The sequence below is a fragment of the Balaenoptera borealis genome (assembly GCF_965194805.1).
Source record: "Balaenoptera borealis genome assembly, chromosome: 15".
NCBI classification, from domain to species: Eukaryota; Metazoa; Chordata; class Mammalia; order Artiodactyla; family Balaenopteridae; genus Balaenoptera; species Balaenoptera borealis.
Genome location: NC_138871.1, coordinates 91,952,625 through 91,974,205, shown reverse-complemented (window position 1 = coordinate 91,974,205; position 21,581 = coordinate 91,952,625). Strand labels below are relative to the sequence as shown.

Sequence of the window (21,581 nt, the reverse complement as noted above, 5' to 3'; positions counted from 1 at the left end):
CAACTTTAAACACCGCTTCTACTTGAAACCATGAGTAACTTGAATCTTAGACCAGACCTGAGATTTGGCAAGAGCCCCCCACCCCGGGGCCAGCCCTTCCTGGGGCAGCTGAGCAGAGCTTTACCACCTGGGCCGCACAAAACAACGGATGACCCGAGGAGCAAGGAAGACACCTGCCCCCATGTCTTGTGGCAGAGGTCCCAGAGGACCCAGCAGTGCCAAGGTTGCTAACACTGCCTTCGTCTGTCTTGCCAACTGAAAATTGTCACTTGCCATCTGACTCTACAAAGATTAGGTCACTGCAGTCGCTGACCTTTAACACACCCTGAAAGGAGCTCAGGGCGGAGTTCAGGAATGAGGCCCTCTGTGCTCTGGAAAGAACTGGCAGAACAGGCCTTCAGATACTTAGATATTTTCAGGAGAAGATTTTAAGAGCACAGTTTCTCGCATTTTCTCATATCTAGAAAAGCACTAAAATCATCGATAGAGACGTGCTCCTTGTGACTGGCAGCAAACTTCTGCCAAAATGTGTGCTTGATTACATGTACCCCCTTCACCGAAATCACGTGTATACGGGCCTCTCCACCCCATCTCTTCAGAGCAGTTCCTCAGCACTATCTGAGAGGCTATCTCCGGGGCTACAGTCCTCATTTTGCCCCAAATAAAACTTAACTCACAACTCTCACATTGTGCATTTTTTTTCCCATCGACAGCCTCCAAGAAGGAGCCAAGAAGTGGAGGCCAGCCCTTTCAGGGTCCTCTCAGCTTCCCCAAGGCTCCACCTTTCCTATTCACACTCACACCTCAGGTCCTGTGACTTGAAGCACCATTTATATCTGATAATCCTCCAAGCTTGATCTATTCTTTAACCTTTCCCTAAATGCCAGACTCACCGTATCAATTACTGATTGGACCTTGAAATCAAGTATCCAAGTAAGCATCTCAAATTAATCACAGTTAGACTTAACTGTGATGCCCTAACCTCCTCTCCAACCTGCTCCCCGAGTTTCCTCTCCAGGTAGGTTTCATCCATCAGGGAGCTCACACTCAGCACCTGGGCCAACTGTGACTTCCGTATCTCTCTCATTCCCAGTGCCAATCCACCAGCACACCCTACTGGACCTTCACACCCTACAGACCTTCAACATGCTCCGAATCTGATTACATCTCCCCCCCTCCCCTGCCACCAGTCCCGCCCAGGGAATATCCGTTCCGGTGGTGTCTGTTCAGCAGCTTCCTCTGTGGTTTCTGTTTCCAGTCCTGAACACCTACGGTCATTTCTCCAAAGAAATGCGCTAAGTAATATCTCATTGATAACACGCCTCAAAGTTTTTCCACCATATTTAGTCTACACCATGGCTTTTATCTACCCTGTCTGTCTGTCTATCTGTCTATCTATCTATCTAGTCTAATCGTTCTAACCTAATCTCCCTCTCTAGAATGTAAGTGCCATGAGGTTAAGCACATTGACTATTTTATTAACTGTAATGTCTCCAACACACACCAAAATAACATACAGTAAGTGCCCAATAAATATTTGTTAAATGAATAAAGCATTTGTTGCTTTTAGGAATTAAAGATCAAAACCCTGTGAGGAAAGGCTCATTTACATAGAAAATCCAGTGGGTTTAGAAGAATGTGTGCTGAGTAAGAGCAAAGGTTCCCTGACTCTCAGACTCTGCAACATTTCCTAGATCTTAAGAGAGAGGAGGGTGAGAGGGAAGCGTGGTACAAGTTGATGGCATAGTACCTTAAAATAGTCCTTTCTAGGTTGTCACAGGAAAGGGAGGACAAAACTAAACCAAACCAAACCAAACCACAAGCTAAGGAGATCTGAGTGTAAGGAGACCAACAAGCACACTGGTCTAAAAAGCCTCACGCAGCCCCACTTCCGAGTGGCGCTCACCCCACTAGGAGCCCTTCAGCCCAGAAGGCATGGGAGAGCCAGCTCTCTGCTTGCAGGAAACTCTGCTGTTGTTCCATCAGAGCCGGGATGTCAGGGCCTTGTGAGTGCAGCAGGGGCCAGCTTCAGAACTAATGATAACTGAAGACCCAGAAGCAAATCTGAGTGGGCAGAGACGGCACACACCTGATGCTTCTTCTTAACACCCGCTCTGAGACGTGACTGAAAACGAGGACTCAACAGAATGCTTACATTTCCGGCACTCGAGTTTGCGATTTGATACTCATACCCACACAGCTGTCCAGCACTCAGCTGCAATCCTTACAGGACAGAAGCAGTGCTTTTTACAAAGCTTTGTGCCCCTGCAGAGCCCTCTTCGTATATCCAGATGCTCAGTACATCTCACTGACTTGAATTAATAAACTTCAGTGGAAACTGGTTCCTTTTCCTACTGAACATCTATGCCTCTGGTTTCGGAACCAGCACAGTGTGTCTGTTTCCACTGATGCCGCACCTGAAGGGGACCCATTTGCAGAACTAGACCAAGTGTCCTCCTTGTGCTACAGCAGAGCTTTGTAACCAAGGCTGATCCACATCAGCATCTGACCAAGGGCTTGTGTGGGAGCTGCCGGAACTGCCTCTTTCACAGGCACTTCTGTTTGGACTTGCTGCAAGGTTTTGTCACCACTGGGGAGAGCCTGAGAGCAAAGCCATGCAGAGGAGCGCTTGACTACAGTTGGAGAAAGAACCTGGGCTCTGCCGGCACTGCTTGAGCCCAGGGCTGGGCCACAGCTGGTGCCACAAGCAGCTCTGGACTCTTCAGTCACATGGACCAGTAAAATACTTTTCTGCTAAAGCCAATTTGGATCAGATTTTCTGGCACGTGCAACTAAAGCTTAGTAAATGATACATAAACCTTACCCCCAAAAGACTTTCTACTTTGAACTCCATCAACCAAGCAGAATTAAACCAGTTAAATAAGCAAATTCCACAGTTGAGAGTTGCTATTGCAAACATCCTGTGTAGGGAAGGTCAGAGCCTCTTTTATAAACATGGGAAGGAAAGCTACTGGACTGGGGAATTCACATGCAGCCCGGATGCCTGCAGACCACAAAGCTCAATCACTAAGCCTGAGTGCTAGACACAGCCCTGTGTCACTGCGAGCCGGGTGTCACAAGGCTGGTCATGGTGAGGACACCTTCACGTTCAGCTGAATTCCAGAAGAACCTGGCTAATTTGTTTGAATAGTACAGATCCTATTACATTTCTAATAAGAGCATATTGCCAGGTAATAGTTGTATAATGGTGAATTTTTCTGTCAGAGCCAACAAATAATAACAACGATTTAGAGACAAGCCTCAATTCCTGTCCTCAGCATCAAGTGATGGCTCATCCACTTTTCCTCTGCTGTGCCATTAGGCAGAGGGGCACGGTCTGGTCAGAATGTTGATATCATTATATTGCTGAAGTTGTGAAGATAAGGTCACTATTAAGTCATGGTTTGCATCTCAACATTCATAAAATTCTTAAGTCTCTTGAATTCCAAGGCAAAGGAAATCATCTATAAATATTTGAGTTTCCTCTTAAGAGAAGGATGGATGCCAAACCTCAAGCCAAGAAAACAGATGTAAAATTTTCTTTAAAAAGTAACTGAAATATTTGAAAATTTCCATACTAAGACTTTGTTTTTTAATTAAGAGGATTTTTTTTTTTAATACTGAGGAGAAAATTTTTACTTTGGAAACCTCAAAAGCTTGAAATGAGCTTAAGATGTAGAAATAATTCCCATATTGGTCATAGGGCAATAAACTCAGGGCTGGGGTGACTGGGGGCCACAGTGACATTAGAATACTATTTGGAGTAAACTGGCACCTGGGGTGAGAAAACTGACTAGCTTCCAGTCTAGCCCTCCAGTCTAGAATGAAAGCAGGGAGAGGAAAGGCCCCCCCCCAATACCTCATCATTTTAAGACTTCAAGGGCTTCCCAAACTTTCCCTCTGTCAACAAGCATCTAATATACTATTTTCCTTAATGGAGTCTCAATTATGAGAGGGCTACCTATAGGAAATTCTTTAATTAATTTTTATTGTGGCTATAAACCTTAGCTAAAATAAAAGAAACTTTATGTACCTATGTAATCTTTTGAAAGCCTTTGAAATATTGAGTTTAGCTTTACTAGGACGTTATCATCTCGGACACTACCACCTGATAACTATGGCCATTGTTTCTTTTTTTTTTTTTTTAACATCTTTATTGGAGTATAATTGCTTTACAATGGTGTGTTAGTTTCTGCTGTATAACAAAGTGAATCAGCTATACATATAGATACATCCCCATATCCCCTCCCTCTGTCTCCCTCCCACCCTCCCTATCCCACCCCTCTAGGCAGACACCACTGTTTCTTAAACTAATTCTTATCTCTCTGTGGCCTGGGTTTAACTGCTTCCTTTGTCTTAAGGAGACAAAGTCTGTCAGTTCTAGAAATCAAAACTGGTCTCTCTGGTCAGGTCATTAACCTTTTAATCCAAACTTCAAACTAAACTGATGATTTGAGCCCCAAACATTACCGTGGCCTGTGCCTCTTTTCTTGTTCCCCTGACCACAGGATTCAGACAGGGGACAGAGAGTATGGAGTGACAAGAACCGTAACTTCCAGCATAAGGAGACCCTTGACTTACACCACTTCACCTTTTCTCAAACTGAAGAGTGAGCCTGGCTCAGAGCAGAACTACACAATGCCACTTTAGTCTGATCAGTGACTGTGAAAAATGAACTCCCCCCGACGAAAGTAAAAATTCAGTGTGCTTAGGTCGTAAACTGCACAGGATGATGTCTTATCATGACACACTTGCACATAAGGCAACTTGTAGAAAGACGTCTGTGACCACCGGTCACTCAGCGACACGGCAGCAACATCCCCTTGACTTGTCAGCGTTCTCTTTCCAAACACCATATCCTTCTTTCTAAACAGTGAGAAAGCCCCTGAGAAAATTTCCTAAATGGAATAAAAGCATCAAATCACTCTTGATGAGCACAGATTTCTTTTAAATATTTTTTTTAATCTTACAAAAGATGAGGGATAGTATTAACTCATTTTAAAGAAACTTTGTTTAAATAGAACACTTGTAAACCAGATAACCAGTTCTCCTTAGTTTATGCATGATAAACAGGATGGAAGTAACAACTGATTTTAACCTCCAGCCGGCCACTGCGCAGGTATTCCAATAGCAGGTGACACAAAGAACTAAACAGCACCATGGAGACTTGTTATTTCTCTGAAGTGCGTGTGTGCAGAGTTTCTGACTAACGCATTATTAATTCAGGCATCTCCCACACCTCAATAAAGACTCTCCCAAGGACAGAAATGCAGTACACGCCTGTTCCGTATACAAAAGAAAACCTGAAAACCTCCACCCCTTTGGTAGAACATTCTGGGGCCATCAGATTCCTACTCTCTGTGGGCAGGGGTCCCCTGTCTGTGTCATTCTCTGCAACTCAGCCTCAGCAGCAGCAGTGGTGACACAGAACTATTTGTTGAGATGAAGTGAAAATGACACACTTCCAGCTAGCAGGGTAAATCTCATTACCTTATGGTCATCTACCTGTTCAGAGCAGTTTCCTATTTCATTACACAAGGAAAAACCACCACAGTAAAGTAAAGAGGTCCAAGGTCCAGCGCTCACAGCACCAGGGAGGCGGCCACTCTGCCCCAAGAGGTTCCCCGGAACTGCGGGTGATCACAGGCAGGGCCAGGTGAGGTGTGGAGGGCCTGGCACTTACACCTGGGGAGCCCGGAAACAACGGCAGCCTTCTGACTCGTGCTGCGCGAACCAGGCGCAGACTGAGCCCAAACCGTCCAACAAAGGTCCAGAATGTCCCCCACTAAAACAGTCGGGAACGAAAAAAGATAGTGACTAATAACTTGGCTTTTCAAATATTAGATATTTACAAACGAAGTGAATGATAATCGCTAAAATGAAAAACGAGAAGAGCCATTCTATGAACTGAATCAACTGGGGCTAAACCTGAATCACTTTATGGAGTGATCCAACTGGATATGGATCCAATCATTTGTGGAGAGTCCAGGGAGCCGGTTCCTCTTAACTTCTGACAGTTGTGGGATAACTGAGTGTTAATAGATGCGCAACAGCAAAAAAAAATCCCAAAGACATCGTTTCTACCTCTTTCACCGAACATTTACCCTCCCCAGCAAAACTTTTTTAAAGCGTAAGGGGTGGTCCCGATTCCAGGTGAGGTTCAGCGGCGTCACCGACACCCGTACTCACTTGCGACCCCGAGCCTGGTCCGTTCCGGCGCCCCTGGAGCTGCGGACACCTACCCAGGAAGAGGAGGGGCCCTGCCCGCTCGGCTCCGCCTCCCAGGGCAGGGACCGGTCTAGCGAGGTGCACACCTGAGACAGGTGAGGGAGCAGGTAAACACCCGCGTTTCCAGGGCAAAGCACCTAGTTTACACATATTCGCAGGACAAAAACAGCAGCTAAGGGAGGTGTGCGCTCGCCCTCACCGGTCCCAGGGCGGCTGCTGAAGCAGCCCATCTTCGACGACTGGGCAGCCCAGCGGCCGTCCTGCCGCAGAGCGGACCTTGCGCAGCGGTTCCGACCCGGGCACCGGGGGCGGGGGTCTCGGGGGTACCAGGAGGTGCCCGTGCGGACCCCGCCCAGCCCCTGATCGCGGGCCTCACCTTCGGCCGCGCGGCCCAGGTGACGGGCGCTCACCTGAACCCCAGGACTGACTCCCTACTCTCCGAGGACACTCGGGGACCCATCAGGCCCCGTCTCTCTGGCTGCAGTCTGTGGCCCCCAAGACCCCGGGGCTCGGGGCTACGCCCTCTCCCGCCCTCGGGTGGTCACTCCGCAGAGCCGCGTGACCCCAGCTCTCCCCCATTGGGCCCCTCCCCTTCCAGGTGGCTCTTGGTCCCGCCCCATCCCTCCCCTCCCCGCGCCCCACCCCCTGCCCTCGGGGTGGCTCTCGGCTCCGCCTCCCGCGGGCGGCTCTGGGGCCAGACTGCGCAAGCGCGAGACTGCACGCTCGCTCCGGGTGGGGCCGGGGCAGGACTAAGTGGGCGCGCGCAGCGGGCCCCTCGCGGTGCGCATGCGCCGCGCCAGAAAAGTTCCGACGTGATTAGTGGGCGCCTCTATGAGCGCGGGAAGATGGCCGAACAGGTGACCAAGTCAGTGCTGTTCGTGTGTCTGGGTGAGACAGCGCCGATCTAGCCCCACTTTGACTTTCCTGGAGGGCTGGGGAGGGCTTCGTGCGCTCTGGGCCGCGCCGCTGGACCAGGAACGGTGATGCGGAGGAGGCCGGAGAGGGGAGACCCGAGGGTGGCATGGGGCGCCGCGCTCTCCGTCAGCGTGGCGCAGTTGCCCGGGCAGCTCTGCAGGCGGGGTGTCCTTGACGGGCCCGGTTCTCTCTCCAAGCGGGGTCCCCTGTTCAGTCCTGTCTCCGAGTCGGATCCCCTGTCACCTGCCGAAGTCCTCTATGCATGCCTGGACCTCTAGCTTCTGTACAGTCCTTTCTCCAAGCCCGGTTCCCTTCTCACCTGCAGCACCTGTACTCCAAGCCAGGGTTCCTGGCATTGCACTTGCCTAGAATCCCTTTTTCCCCTTCATCAGGTAGACTCGAGGCCACTGGACTGATCTGTCCTTTAAGGGCCTCCTGATGCGCCGAATCCCATGACAACACTGGTTTGCTGGCTTGTTTCCTTGGCCCGTGCTCACAAATGGATCTGACCTAAAGGCAGGGGAAGTGCAAAGGTTTAGGATTTCTTGATTGTAAAAGCCAAACCAGGGAGACCTGATTCCCGAGTTCGCTATGTAACAGCCCCATGTGCCAGTATTCCTCTACATGAAAATGAAGGTATTTTTTATTTTTAATTCTTTAGGTACCTTCCAGCTCAGAATTATTTTCATTTTTAGGATTTCAACAGTTAGCCTCCCTTACTTAAAATAGAGCTCACTTTCCCTTTAGCTTTCAGGATTTTTCCTTTGATAGGGCACCTCAGTGCTTCCACCCCATCTCCTTAATTCCCCAGAGAGGAAGGCTTACATGGTCAATAGCCCAGTGACTTAAAACCTTCCGATGAGTCTGCATTTCCTGCATTTCCTTCCTCTCCTCTTTAGGTGCACCCTTAAAGAAGACCACAGAAGTGTGCTCAGCGTTTCCCACTTTATCCCCTTTACCGTTTCCTACCCACACACCCTCTGGACTGCCTGTTCCCCAGTACTTCAGATGCTCAGTGTGCCTTCCATTGTGTGCTTCTTTCTGGGAACCCATTTTGCATTTTGCCTGGAAAGCCTTTCTAAAATGTCAGACCCAAGTATTCCCTTCGTTACTTTTTCCAGACCCTCTAGGTAGAGGTAGTTGTTCCCATGACCCTTTATAGACACCTTTCCTCACACAAATTTTATTATAATTACTTGATAGCCTCCTGAGATTATAGCTAGACTTAGCCCTCTTGAAGGCAATAACTGTGGCTTATTTCTCTTTGTATTTCCAGCTTTAGGACAAAATATGATGCACACTAGGTATTTGCAGAATTGAATTTCTATTAGGGGAAAAGTAAAAGGCCTCCTTGTTTCACTTTGACAGTAGGCATCATTTGATTTTTAAGCTCTCCACTGAAGGCTGACTGATGGCTTCAGCACATTTATTTAAAGGGCAGTTCAGCCCAGGTTGGGCATCTAACAGGATTCCATTGCCTTGTTTATTTCACTTAGTATTGTTGATTAGGCTGACATAATGCAGTATGGTGGTTCTTAATGGGAGATGTCTGCTTGTAAGTATTTATCTTCAGCACTTTTTTTTTTTTTTTTTTTTTTTCAAAGCAACTGCCATGGTACCAGGCACTGTTCTGAGTGCTAGGGATATAGTGGTGAGGAAAACAGACAAAAATCCCTGCCTCTCTAGAGCTCACATTCCGTCATCAACAATCAAGTATTTGGTTAGGACAGTAAGGCAGGAAGAAAGGGGGAGAGGAAGGCGAGTGCAGCTGTAAGTAGGCTGTTCCGGGGAGGCCTTACCGAGAAGGTGACATTTGAGCAAAGACGTGAAGGAGGTGAGGAAGCAAGCGTAGGGTATTTTGGAAAAGCACCCTGGACCCAGAGGAAGGCAGGTGAAAGGTTTTGAAGTGAGGGTGCTGGCCACGTTCAAGAAACGGCCGGGAAGCTGAAGTTCTGGGCCTGGTGACCTAGTACCTTCTCAGTCAGACACTCGTCTGTACCTGAGGACTCAGAGATAATGGGAGTGTCTTCTCAGTTCCCAGTGGATACATAAGTAGTACTGTTCTTGGTGCACAGGGGAGAAGTTACTTCCTCACATACAGTGAGTGTTCTGGGGCAGGAGTCTGCAAACTCTTTGTGTAAAGAGCCAGAGAAATATTTTGTGCTTTGTAGGTCATACCAGAGCTGTAGTGCAAAAGCAGCCCTAGCCAGTACATAAATGATTATGCTTGGCTGTAATTGTGTATGGACACTGGGATTTGAATTCTATGTAATATTCTCAAGGTATTCTACTTCTGAGTTTTTTTCAACGGTTGAAAAATGTAAAAAATTATTTTTAGCATTGAGAACTATATACAAAGCTGGTGGGTCCTGAGCCCTAGTTTTCAGACCCACATTTAGGTTCTGTGGTGGACAGATCTGGTAAGGCCGTGTGAGGACTTGGGCTCACTGAGCAAGTTAAGCCATTGGAGGATTTTGAGCAGAGGTGGGAGGTTTAAAAAGAAGCCTTCAGCTGTTGTGTTGAGATTGGACTGAGAAGGGGTGAGGGCCACAGGAGGGAGACCCACAGTCAGAGAGAGTTTGTGTGTTGGACCAGAGCTTTGCTGGTGGAGGGGGTGAGACGTGGAGTTCTGGGGGGATTTGAGGTTGCTGTTTGCCATTTCACTTGGCAGCCTGTATGCAGGACACTAACAACAGTGCACTTCTGAAAGATACAAGTTTTATTCCTTCAAAGCGTTTATTTGGACCTTTTTCAGACTGAAGTGCAAGGAAGTGTCAGATGTATACCATTGGTAAGGGTAATAGCAGAAAAGAACGGAACTCCTTATTTTGGCAAGATTATTAAGTGTTTAATGTTTTAAAGGTCTAAAGAATGTGTGCTGTTAATTGTGTCCCAGCCAGCACAGTGGGAGATGAGAGAGAACATAGTGGTGTCAGATTACCTTTTTCCTACAGTTAACCAGTATTTAAATACTCTTCATCCTTTAAAGACCAGCCCTAATTGTTCTTTCTTTTTTTCTCATAAGAAACTTTCTTATTCTTTATGCTTTTTAGAATCTTTTCCTGTGCTCCTGTAGTATATTGCTTGCCTATCAGCATTTGTTTTCTTGTTTTTATTATAGCTAATTCCGTATCTCCCATAAATACATTGCTTGGCACGTGGTAGAAATATTTTAAGGGAAGATTTTCTGTCCTTTATCTTTCTTCCCCTGTGTAGTAAGGAATTTGACCCCATTTCATGAGAGGTCTTGCCTCTATCCTGGCTGCTGGGAGGTAACCTTCAAACCCCTTGGAATTCCCTTGGAGTGATAGGAGAGTTTTGTGATTCAGGGATGGCCCTACACAGCTTTTGCTGAGGAGGTAACTCGGGGCGGAGGCTGCTAGCCACATGTGGGAGGGGAAGGGGCTGGACACTGAGTTCAGCCACAGGCCAGTAATTCAATCAGTTAGGCTTATGTATGAAACGCCAATAAATCCTTGGCACCGGAGCTCTGGGAGGCGTCCTGGATTGGCAGTACTCTGAGTACTGTCACACATGGGTGACGGGAATGTGACACGTCCCCGAGGACCAGAAAGTTTCCTATTTGGAACTCTTCCAGAATCTTTGCTGTGCTCTCTGACTTCAGCTGGTTCTGCTCTGTATCTTTTTGTGATAATAAAACTATAATCATAAGTATAGCATTTTCCTGAATTCTGCAATCCTTCTGGAGAAATATTGAACCTGTAAGGTTCAGCTGGTTTGAAGTGGCCAGCTGGTTTGAAGTGAGGGTGGCTCTGGGGATCTGTGAACTTGCAGCTGATGTAAGTTCTGGGCAGACTGGACAGCCTGGAGGACCATCCCTGCCCCAGCTGGCTGACTTCTGGGTCCACAGCACTCAAGCAAGGGCTCCGCACGGGTCCTGCGGTAGAAGTCTGTGTGGAACTACTCTTAGGCCTGAACACATTTGCTTGTGTATTTTATGAAACAATATTCGTCTGTATTATGTGCAGTATGCTTGAAAATACATATTTTAAACTCTATTCTGTTGTATTTCATTCTAAAATAGACTGGTTGCCACCCACTTCGTTGATTTCCCGATTCGCTTCTGGGTCAGTGACAGCAACCTGAAAAACGATGGTTTTGGTCATAACTGTTCTGATTTCTGAGGTCTTTGTCATTTGTACTTTGAGTACTTGGACAGTTGGTGTGAAATCATTGAGCGAGGTTGGCTCAGCTGTTCCCCCAGGTTCTGCCAGGTGTTGGCAGGACGGTCACCTCAGAGAAGAGTACCTTGCTTCCCTCAAACCAGACGCTCACTCTGCCCCCTCCTTTTTTTTAAGGTAACATCTGTCGATCACCCATCGCAGAAGCAGTTTTCAGGAAACTTGTAACTGATCAAAACATTTCAGATACTGTAAGTACTGTTCACTACCTTAAAGAGGCCAACCTGAATGGCTTTGGGGCAGAAAATTGTGAAAAAAATTCTTTTTTTCTCCTGCAGTGGAGGATAGACAGTGCAGCAACGTCCACGTATGAACTAGGAAACCCTCCTGATTATCGGGGGCAGGCTTGCATGAAGAAGCATGGTATCCCCATGAGTCACGTTGCCCGGCAGGTACCGTACTTGACCTTGAAGGTGCACTTGTGTGTTTTGTGTTGCAGTGGGTCATTGACAGTGGCGCTGTTTCTGACTGGAACGTGGGCCGGTCACCAGATCCAAGAGCTGTGAGCTGCCTAAGAGATCATGGCATTAACACAGCCCATAAAGCAAGACAGGTAGAAGAGACCTTGTTTAATTTCTAATACGTTGATCCCGTAACCTGAGAGGTTGTGAGAGGCTTAACCAGACTTATGTACAATGAGTGTGTTTATTTGAGTGTGTTTATTTAGGGTCGGCCTAACCAGCCAGAATACACCCATTCTGGTTCCACGGTTCTGAAAGGTTTGCATGGTCTTGGAATTGACTTATTAAAATGCATGGTCGAGAGAGCCCTGGCTAAGAGCTGGAAGACCTGAGCTGTCATCTCTTTTTTTTTCTATCTGTGAGGTCTTTAAACATTTAAGCCATAGTGACTTAGTCTGCTTCCATTACTAGGTTGTTGCTAGAATAAATTTCTGTTATAAATACAGAAACGTATTGCCAGCTGTGAAGCGCCTTAGAAGTACAGGGTAATGCTGATATTATTATGGAGGCATGTCCTGTGCACCAGCAGTAGTCCTTCTGGGTTTTGGTTCTGGAATGCGGCCCAGCAGAACGTCCTGCGAGGAGGATGGTGTGCCTTATCTGCTCTCCAGGGTGGAAGCCACCAGCTGCATGTGGCTCTTGCACTTTTGAGATATGGCCAGTGTGATGGAGGCTGAATTTTAAATTGTAACTCATTTAAATAGCCACTTGGTCTGGTGGGCACGTTATTGGGCTACAGGGTTCTAGACTCCCGTGGAACCGCGGGAGGTGGGGTGCTGAGGTTTTCGTGGCAGCATTCGTGGCGAGACGTCGGGGTCCGTAGGTGGCCTGTCCAGTCCCTCCCAGTCTAGGAGCTGCTGTGGGTGCTGGTGCTGCACCTTCTATAACCCCAGGGACCAGCTGCCACAGAAACACGCTTCATTTCTGACTAGCGTGTTGTCCTAAAGGGACTGCTATTTTTATCAATATGATTATTTTGTGGCGATTCAGTTGGATTTTTTAAAAACCTCGCTAAAATCTGCTAACTTCCTTTTGTATCCATCCTAACAGAACGTAGGCTCTACAGGCCAAGAAAGGTCATGGCTTGGTGTCAGATGAGCTTTTGAGGCCTTTAAAGTGAGAAGCCAAATATTTTGAAAATCAGTTGTCAAATATATTGCATGTTTGTAAGTATGGATGGCAGTGTGAGAACTATAATTTAGTATTAGTGCTTGGATCAGAACTTTTTGTAAGACTGGATAAAGATTCCTTAGTCATTGGTATACTAAATTTTGTCTCTATTTAAAACTTTGCAGATTGCTTTGTCATATAACATCGTATTTTAAATTTTGGCCGTTCTCAATTTTTATCAATTACAGAGAGGAATGGTTGGTAAACACATTTTGCAGATCAAGAAACAGTTCTGGAGAGAAAATAAATGACTTATTGAAGGTTACGCAGCTGCAAAGTGGTAGAACTTGGATTTAATTACAGGTTTATTTGTTGAGGTGTGAGCCAGAAAATTCACAGAACAAAATTTCTATAGAAACACTTTTAATATGTTAATAATGTCTCAGAAATTAGTAATACACACATTATTTTTGACTTAGATAACTGAGACCTGTGAACTAGTTTCTGGCTACACCAGTTGACTCTGCATGTTAACAATTTACTATTTAAGTTAACTATTTTAAGGACCCTTTCTTAAGTGGAATTTTCATTGGAGATTAAACATTTTTTATATCATTTGTCCATTCTAATCTCTTCAGGGTTTTGCATACCTTGCCAATTTCTACTTTCTGTTTTTTAAATAATGTAGATTTATTTTGAGTAGACCTTCAGAATTATGAGCAAGCATACTTCCATGTTTTCTATTTTTAAGATCAGATTATTTTTCATACGCTAAGTTTATAATAAAAGTGGGTACAAATGAAATATTTTAAATACACATGCCTTAAAAAAACAAAGCTAGAAAGTTACTGCTTATGAAATTATTACCAGTTTTAGAAGTAGTATTTCCACATGATATATTTTCTTTTTCTTTTTCCTGTTGCTTTTAAGAAAATTTTCTCAACAATGATTTTTTTTAAAAATTTGAAAGTCCTAGTAGGATATGTCAGTATCACGTCAGATCTTTGTTATTTTTTAGCATTTTCTAATGTCTACAGATTTCATCTTTAGTGAGTATCACAATTTGTATGAGAACTATTCTAACATTTCTATTAAACCTGGGTTTTATAGACAAAATACATTTAGGTTACTTTTTTCTTTTTAGTGTGTGTAATCATTTCCCTGGGGTATGTGAACTCTCACATCCGGTTAGTTCTGTGGGGATGTTTACTTTATCATACATTCTTTCCCTTTTCAGTAAACTTTATTTGACACATACACAGATGTCAGGGAGCTCAGTGCATCTTACGGCACGACCAGCTCTACTCCCTCTACTCCAGAGGTCACCACTCAAAATGCCGTCTACCTTTTTAACTTTATGGCAGTGGAATCCTATAGTGTGTATACTTCTGTCAGCATTTTCCTTTGTGAGATTCTCCATATTGTTGCTCATAGCAAAGCTTCAGTCATCTTCATTTGTGGACTCAGTATCATTTTACAGTTAGGCTACAGTTTATTTATCAGTTCCACTCTTGATGAACACTCGGGTTGTTTCTAGTTCGGGGCTGAGTTCCACTGAATATTTTTGTATGTGTGCAGTTCTGTTGGATACACACCCCGCATCACACACTGTGTCGGGTGGATACACACCTGGCATCACACACTGTGTCAGGGTCGAGCAGCCTCATAAAACAAGTTAGCTAATGTTTTTTTTCTCTTCTGTTAAAAAACTTTTGTCAAACAATGATGGTGTTTCTACTTTAACTGTTTGGAAGGATTCATGTAATCCATTGTCTTTTTGTTGTTTCCTGCAGTTGCTGTCATTTTCTTCTGCTGTCTTTAGTTTTTCTTCGGTGTGTAGTTACCAGCAGTTTTATGTGGTCAAATTCACTTCCTGAATTTGTGTCTTGATGGTTTTCATCAGTGCTGGAAGATTCTGGGCTGTTATCTTTGTATATTTTTCTTGCCCTCATTCTTCTGAAATTCAGCCTAAATGTATTTTGAACATAAATTTCTTGTGCTTTTTCTACTTTCTCCATCATTTTCACTCTGTTTTTCAGTCTGAGATTTTCCTACTGACCTGTTTTGTGATGTACAAATCTTTCTATGTTTTCAAACAGTCCATAAGCCTCTGTTTATTGAATATTTAGTGTCTGTTACTTTCTTTAATTCTTTAAGTGTTATTTGATTTTTTAAATTGATTCCAGCTCTCTGGTGAAATTCTGCATCTTGCCCTATATTTTCTTGAACAATTCCGATCACAGTTATTTTAAATAAAGTCTAGTAGCTAATACCTGGCTCATCTGTGAATCTGCTTTTCTTTTCTTTTCCTCTTTGTTGTATTGCTTGGTAGGCTTGCTAGTTTGGATTAAATGCTGAGCATGATGTATAAACAATGTAGAAGCTTTGGGTGAAGGTCCTTTGCCCCCAGATGGCTCCGCTTGGGTAGGGCAGGGATTGGTTTGGAGCTGACTGGTTGCTGGACCTGCCTCGCGGGGCTCGGGCTGTGCTGGACGGGCCCCTCTCGGGTGAACTTCCGGGAGCCCCGCCTGCTGGGGAGGTGTTCGGCACACAGGGCTGCTCCTGTTTGGCAGCTTCTGAGGTAGTTCTTCTTCCTTCCTCGCTGAGTCTGCTGTGTGCGGCCTTCCACTTGTTCTCTTGGCTTCTTTCTCTGAATGGTTTAGGAACTTGGCAGATGCTCTGAGGAGAACACGTGTGGGCGCCAGCTTCACCTCCAGCATCTCCAGCCGGTGAGGTTGCCCACTGGCCCTTTGGTGCTTCTGCCTCCCATCAGCGGCCTTCTGTCCAGGCTTCTCGTGACCTGGGAGGCCGGATGGTTCGACCCACGCGATGCTGAGCACCCCTTTCGTCCCCCATCGTGACAATCACGATGTCCTCAGACATTGCTAACAGCCCCTCCTGCGAGAGTCTAAAGCACAGTCCCCAAAGTGGGTTCCAGGGACCCCTAGGCCCCTGAGGTCAAAATGTGTGAGTCAGGGATCCATTCAAAGGGTCAGACTAACCATAACCAGTGAGCTTGGACAGAGTAGGAAGAGTTTGCTCGTATGTTTTCATGTTCTGCATTGCAAATAACCTGTAAGAAACCACTGCTAATGAGCTTTGGTGTTGCATCAGAGAATATCCACAGTTACACGATGGCTGGTAAAATACTGCTTTTAAGCTACGTACTTGTGTGCGGCTGGGTTTGCATATTTCAGCAGATCAAATGGAGAAGCGCACAGGAGAAGCGTCTGCCTTGAGTAAGCAGACATTAAAGAGATTTGCAAAACTGTAAAGCAGCGCCACTCTCCTCCCCAAGTTTCCGTGTGGAGAGTAGAGCTGCTTTTCATTTATAAAAATGTTATAGTAACAGGTAATGCATTTTTATTATTTTTAAGTGAATAATAAGTGTTATAAAAATTTCACTTTTAATAGCTTTGGTGAATATTGGTACAATAGATATAACCCTAAGTAACAAGTTGTTTAGAGGGAAGGCCTAAATAATTTTTAAGAGTTAAAAATTTCTGCATCCAGGAAGTTTGAGATCTCTCTTCTGAGCTCTAGCCAGGGCCCAGAGTCAGCAAGTCCTCTTGAGGGCGGGAGCAAGATGCCAGCTGCCCTTTGTGGCCGGTCAGCCCTCTCAGGCAGCCAGGCTTATCTGTAGCAGCAGAGGGCCCGCCAATTTGCATACCTGGTCCTGTGCACGCGGTTGAGATTTTGGCCTTTCTGAGCCTGGCTGTCATGGGAGCACGTTAATGATTGTGCAGAAGTGTTTAGTTTTGATGGGCGTTTTCTACTTTTTTTCTGGCAATAAGGTTGTTTTGCCACAAGCTATTTCATTTATAGCTGCAAGCGGAAATCCTTTACCATGCATTCTTTATAAGATGTTAATTATAGCTGTTCCTCTTCTTCCACAGTCATTTTAACATCTAAACATCATGTAGCTACATGTAGCTGTCAGTTACTAAGTCTTTCTTAGGATCTGCAATTGCAGTCATTCCAAAATTAAAAACAATGTTTAATATTTAATCCCAGGACATTTCTCAGACAACTAATTTGGGGAAATAACTTGTAATGTTTGCTCTAATAGATTTAAAAATAAGCTAGTACCTTGGGAATGTTAGCAAAATTTGGTCCCGGTACTTTATTAATGTGCTACACTAAAAACTAATGCAAGTGCATACTAAGAGCCAAAATTTATTATTTTTAACAGAATAGTGAGTATATTTATGGTTCTTTCGCAACACTGATTATAGTAGAGTGTCACTACTCTGTTTAACCAGGAATTCAAAATCTTTGTAGTTTCATTGTACCACTATATTTTAGAGGATTTTTTTAGTGATGAAGATGAGTATTGAAAGCATTCTTAGAAATTATTTCCATCCTTGATTACGGCATGTTTCCCTTCCTTCCTTCCTTCCTACCTGCCTACCATTTTTTTAATTGAAGTATAGTTAATTTACAATGCTGTGTTAGTTTCAGGTGTACAGCAGAGTGATTCAGTTATATATATATATATATATATTCTTTTTCCGATTCTTTTCCCTTATAGGTTATTAAAATTGAATATAGTTGTTCCTTTCTTATTCTGTCATTATTTATACTACTAAAAAATCATGAGTTTTTTGTTTATATTTTAGTGAGCTTATGTTTATGAATTATGTCAGAAAACAGTACAAAGTTTAGGTTAGAATTAGTAAAAATACTGAGTGGCACTCTCTTCTGTGTCATGTCCAAGTTATGGATATTTAGTCAGAATAGAGAAGATCCAGAGATTCAGTTACTCATGTGTTTCTTTCTAGTGAGCCTGACCACCCTACTTAAAATGTTGTCTTCCTCTCTGCCCTCTTTTCTGCTTTATTTTTCTGTGAGGCATTGTCACTCCTGAGAGCTGCCCACCCTGCATAGGAGGGAAGCCCCACGAGGACAGCCGTCAGTGCTGCAGTTGATACATGTCACTGGGGCTGAGGATGAGTACTTGTAGAATGAAAACTAGGGCTCAGATACAGAACATTTTAATAAGTTAACTGAATTATACTTTGTTTCTAAGAAGTTGAAGATGAAGTATAAACTTTGCATCCACATATTATACTACTTAATGATTATTCTAGGGAACTGTATAAAATAAAATTTATTTGCAATACAATTTTAGGAAATCAGGTTAACTGTTTTAACTTTAAAGTACCTTAATTGATTTATAACTTAGTGAGTAGCAGATTCAAGTATAGCCTTTTTTTTTTTTTTTTTTTTTTTAAGGTTCTGTTTTGGATCCTCTAGGCTTGATTGGTCTAAACGTAAACATTATGTTTTCACTTCTCATTTACTTTTAGGTTACCAAAGAAGATTTTGCCACTTTTGATTATATGCTATGTATGGATGAAAGCAACCTGAGGTAATCGTATTTTTTTATTTATTTATTTATTTATTTATTTATTTATTTATGGCTGTGTTGGGTCTTCGTTTCTGTGCGAGGGCTTTCTCTAGTTGCGGCAAGCGGGGGCCACTCTTCATCGCGGTGCGTGGGCCTCTCACTATCGCGGCCTCTCTTGTTGCGGAGCACAGGCTCCAGACGCGCAGGCTCAGTAATTGTGGCTCACGGGCCTAGGTGCTCCGTGGCATGTGGGATCTTCCCAGACCAGGGCTCGAACCCGTGTCCCCTGCATTGGCAGGCAGATTCTCAACCACTGCGCCACCAGGGAAGCCCGGTAATCGTATTTTTAAAGGGTATTTCTCTTCAACTCAGTTTAGTAATAGGCTAAGCAGTTTGTTGTCCAAAATGACTTTTCTAGTACCTTAAACTTTTAATATATAGTGATGGTCACAACATGTAGAAGTACTTATTTAGAATAGTAAGAAATCCAGAGAATAATTTAGAATTGAAGTCTCATACATCTGTTTATACTGAGACACACCCTTTGATAAGGAAAAGTCTGATATATAAGGTGATGCTTTGTTTTGCAGGAGAATGAGTTTGTTATTGCTATAATGATTCAGGGCCAGCATGGTGTTTTATTGTGTTTCTCATCTTATTCCCCCTTACAGCTGCCCCACACCAACCCCCAATAAAAGACTAACAAAAAAGAAGACTTTTTAGTTCATTTAAATTGTTGATTGCCTTAATCAATTTAAAAAACAAAAACTGTCAGATTAAGGTATTAGATAAAAATGGCTACGCATGGTGCGTATCATGTGCTGTGCACGCCAAAGCGCATCCTCTGAAGGTTTGCACTGTTGCTCCGTCTTATCAAAGAGGAATTCGAGGCACAGAGAGGTTACGTTACTTGCCCAAGTTCACAGATTCAGCGGTGGGTGTGTTGGAATTTTAGCCTAGGCTCTGTGAGGCACGAGTCACACTCACCACCGTGCCCTATCGCCTCACATGTGCGTTTGACCTCAGGGGACATGGATCTGGGCAACAAGGAACTTGGTGTGGCATTTCTTCAGCCAGGCATTGGTAACCAATGATGAGAGCATTTTCCTGGGCCTCTCCTCGTGAAGTCTGAGGTGGGCTTACATGTATTACGGGCGTCATGTATTAAAATTAAACCTAACAAACAGTATGATACAATGTGACCATGCAAAGATAAATGAATACGATATATTTTACAAATACAGAGGCAGACTCGGGCTAAGTGACCAAAGGGAACATATGAGCAGACCGTGCGCCAGTTGCAAGACGGGCACCGTGCTGCCTGGCACACAGTAGGTCTTGCCGAGTGAGATGCCTCAGCAGTCCGCCTGCAGGGCCCTTGGTGTCTGCCCTCACCGGGAGGACCGAGCTGAGCCCTCGGTGTGAGCACAGAACCACACTGCCTTGCTTCACTGCTAACCCGTAAAGGTTGCACGTGTTTGATTAACAGAAACTCTTTCCTTTAGTCACTGTTGTAGGTGGACAGGTACGATGCAACAGGCTTACCTAGGTTTTCATTAATCACGAACTGTGTTAAAATGCATAGATTTTCTGTTTTTGTTTTTCGCTTGTGAGTTTTGTTTTGTCCTCATTTTTCTCACAGAATAGCTCATGAGTAGCCTCAGCAGTGTCCTGTTAGAGAACTCCGTGTGGCACCCTGTCTGTTAATGAAATGTCCAGACATGGTTGGCACTTGGTGGTGCAGCCCGAGCCACCCCTGCGCCCACCTGCCCTTCACATTTCAGCCGCAGTGGCTTCCTGGGGAGGGTCTGTGCTCCGAGGCGTCGCGGGTTTCCCGTTAGACTCTGTTGTCCCCCATAGAGATTTGGTAACCTAATGCGGGAACAGTGCACACGAAGCTCAGTGAGAAAGCGGAGGTGGGAGCGGAGCCCCCCTAGGCAGTGGAGTGGGTGCAAGGACCACCGTCAGGACACCTTAGCGTGGAACCTCCCGCCCTCTGGGACTTGGTTCTCAAGGCTTTTTGCGTTCCATTCTGTCACCTTCTCAGGAGAATGCTGATTACTGTCTGACTCGAAGCTGTACGTTTAGTGTAAATCCCCTGCTGTTGCGAGCTCCCTTGCCTGAGAGACAGAGCCCCATGACCGCAGCCCCACGGAGGGCCGTACAGAGCTGCCGAGTGTTTGATTTCCCCTTTAAATCAGGTCACTTTTGCTGGATTTTGACATGGAGGCTTCATAAAACCCTAGCAGATGTCCCAGTTTACCTTGAAACCATAGATCTGAAAACGAAGTTCATGTTTCAACTTTACAGAGATTTGAATAGGAAAAGTAATCAAGTTAGAAACTGCAGAGCGAAAATCGAACTGCTTGGGAGCTACGACCCACAGAAACAGTTCATCATTGAAGACCCTTATTATGTAAGTATGGCTTACAGGCTTCCATCCTGCGGTTCAGGGCAGGGGTAACGCAAGGATCAGCCTGTCTGTGGGCCCTAACGTCCGGAGTCGGAGGCAGCCTCCCGAAGGGCCTCTTCCTTACGCAGGCTTCGTTCCTCTTCCTTTTCCCTGTCTTTTCAGGGAAATGACGCTGACTTTGAGGCCGTCTACCAGCAGTGTGTGCGGTGCTGCAGAGCCTTCCTGGAGAAGGTTCGCTGACCCGGGCCCAGTCCTGCTGCGGCCCAGGCTCCTCCCCGCGGGCCTGCGTTCTCAGGTGTCACAGTGTCGCCATTCCCTAGCCAGGGCCGCAGCCCTTTCTTCAGTTGACTCACTGTTTCTTACCTTAAAAAATAATTGTAGATGGAAATCAGTTGTTGCGTTTGGTGGAAGAACAAATAAAAAATTTTGATTCAGACAGTTTATGGGGTAAATGTTCTTAGACTAGTTGAACCTCCCACTTTGCCCCAGTTACAAAAATAGTGGAACAAACAAAATAGTAGAGCAGCAAAATAGAACATAATGAAGTAAAACATTACTGTAGGGCCCGTCAGCATCTGAGCCCATCGGCGCTTCCAAGATCTGCACTACCTCTTCCCTCTGTGTGGACGGGGCCCCTGCCCTGCACTACCTCTTGATGCCAGGGCCCGGTGTCCCGTGATGCTGGCGAGAAGCGTTCACACTTGTGCATTTACAGGACAGGAAGGCGGCAGATTTGTGTGACTCATCTTCAGCACCTTCACTCCTTAGTTTGTGTCTGTCTAGTTGATTTCATTAGGAAGTTAGCTTACGTGTTCCCCTTTGAACCACTTTGCCTCTGGACACGTAATTATGTCTGGGAAGAAGGACACTTGTGTGCTGGTTTACCTTAGGGTCAGTTTGGG

The 21,581-nt window shown here is 45.1% G+C and overlaps 2 protein-coding genes across 12 annotated transcripts in view; one reads left to right on the top strand and one right to left on the bottom strand.

The window, feature by feature from the left end:
- Positions 1-6,803, bottom strand: part of SH3YL1 (SH3 and SYLF domain containing 1) — a 45,815-nt gene extending 39,012 nt beyond the window's left edge. For 4 of the 8 annotated variants that reach the window (XM_082358500.1, XM_082358501.1, XM_082358506.1 and 1 more), the window contains exon 1: positions 6,428-6,598. In XM_082358500.1, the coding sequence (XP_082214626.1) occupies positions 6,428-6,458 (31 nt within the window). In that variant the 5' untranslated portion in view covers positions 6,459-6,598. The other 4 variants (XM_082358503.1, XM_082358502.1, XM_082358505.1 and 1 more) reach the window with 3 other exon arrangements.
- A 153-nt stretch (positions 6,804-6,956) lies between these two features.
- ACP1 (acid phosphatase 1) lies at positions 6,957-21,115 on the top strand. 4 transcript variants are annotated; one of them, XM_082358512.1, is made up of 6 exons: positions 6,957-7,116; positions 11,463-11,536; positions 11,785-11,898; positions 18,226-18,287; positions 20,577-20,682; positions 20,842-21,115. In XM_082358512.1, exons 1-6 carry the CDS (start codon positions 7,074-7,076, stop codon positions 20,917-20,919), a joined length of 477 nt encoding a protein of 158 aa, XP_082214638.1. In that variant the 5' UTR covers positions 6,957-7,073; the 3' UTR covers positions 20,920-21,115. The 4 variants fall into 4 exon arrangements, 3 of the variants coding, with proteins under 3 accessions (XP_082214638.1, XP_082214637.1, XP_082214636.1); XM_082358511.1 differs by lacking the exon at positions 11,785-11,898 and adding an exon at positions 11,624-11,737 and having other exon boundaries at positions 6,961-7,116; XM_082358510.1 differs by lacking the exon at positions 11,785-11,898 and adding an exon at positions 11,624-11,737 and having other exon boundaries at positions 6,976-7,116; positions 20,808-21,115.
- Positions 21,116-21,581: the final 466 nt, after the last annotated feature.

Excerpts from the sequence above, each read along its gene's own strand:
- ACP1 (XM_082358512.1), top strand. The coding sequence starts at position 7,074 with ATGGCCGAACAGGTGACCAAGTCAGTGCTGTTCGTGTGTCTGG. Across the intron at positions 7,117-11,462 it reads AGTGCTGTTCGTGTGTCTGG|GTAACATCTGTCGATCACCC; the intron begins GTGAGACAGCGC and ends CTTTTTTTTAAG. Across the intron at positions 11,537-11,784 it reads ATCAAAACATTTCAGATACT|TGGGTCATTGACAGTGGCGC; the intron begins GTAAGTACTGTT and ends TTTGTGTTGCAG.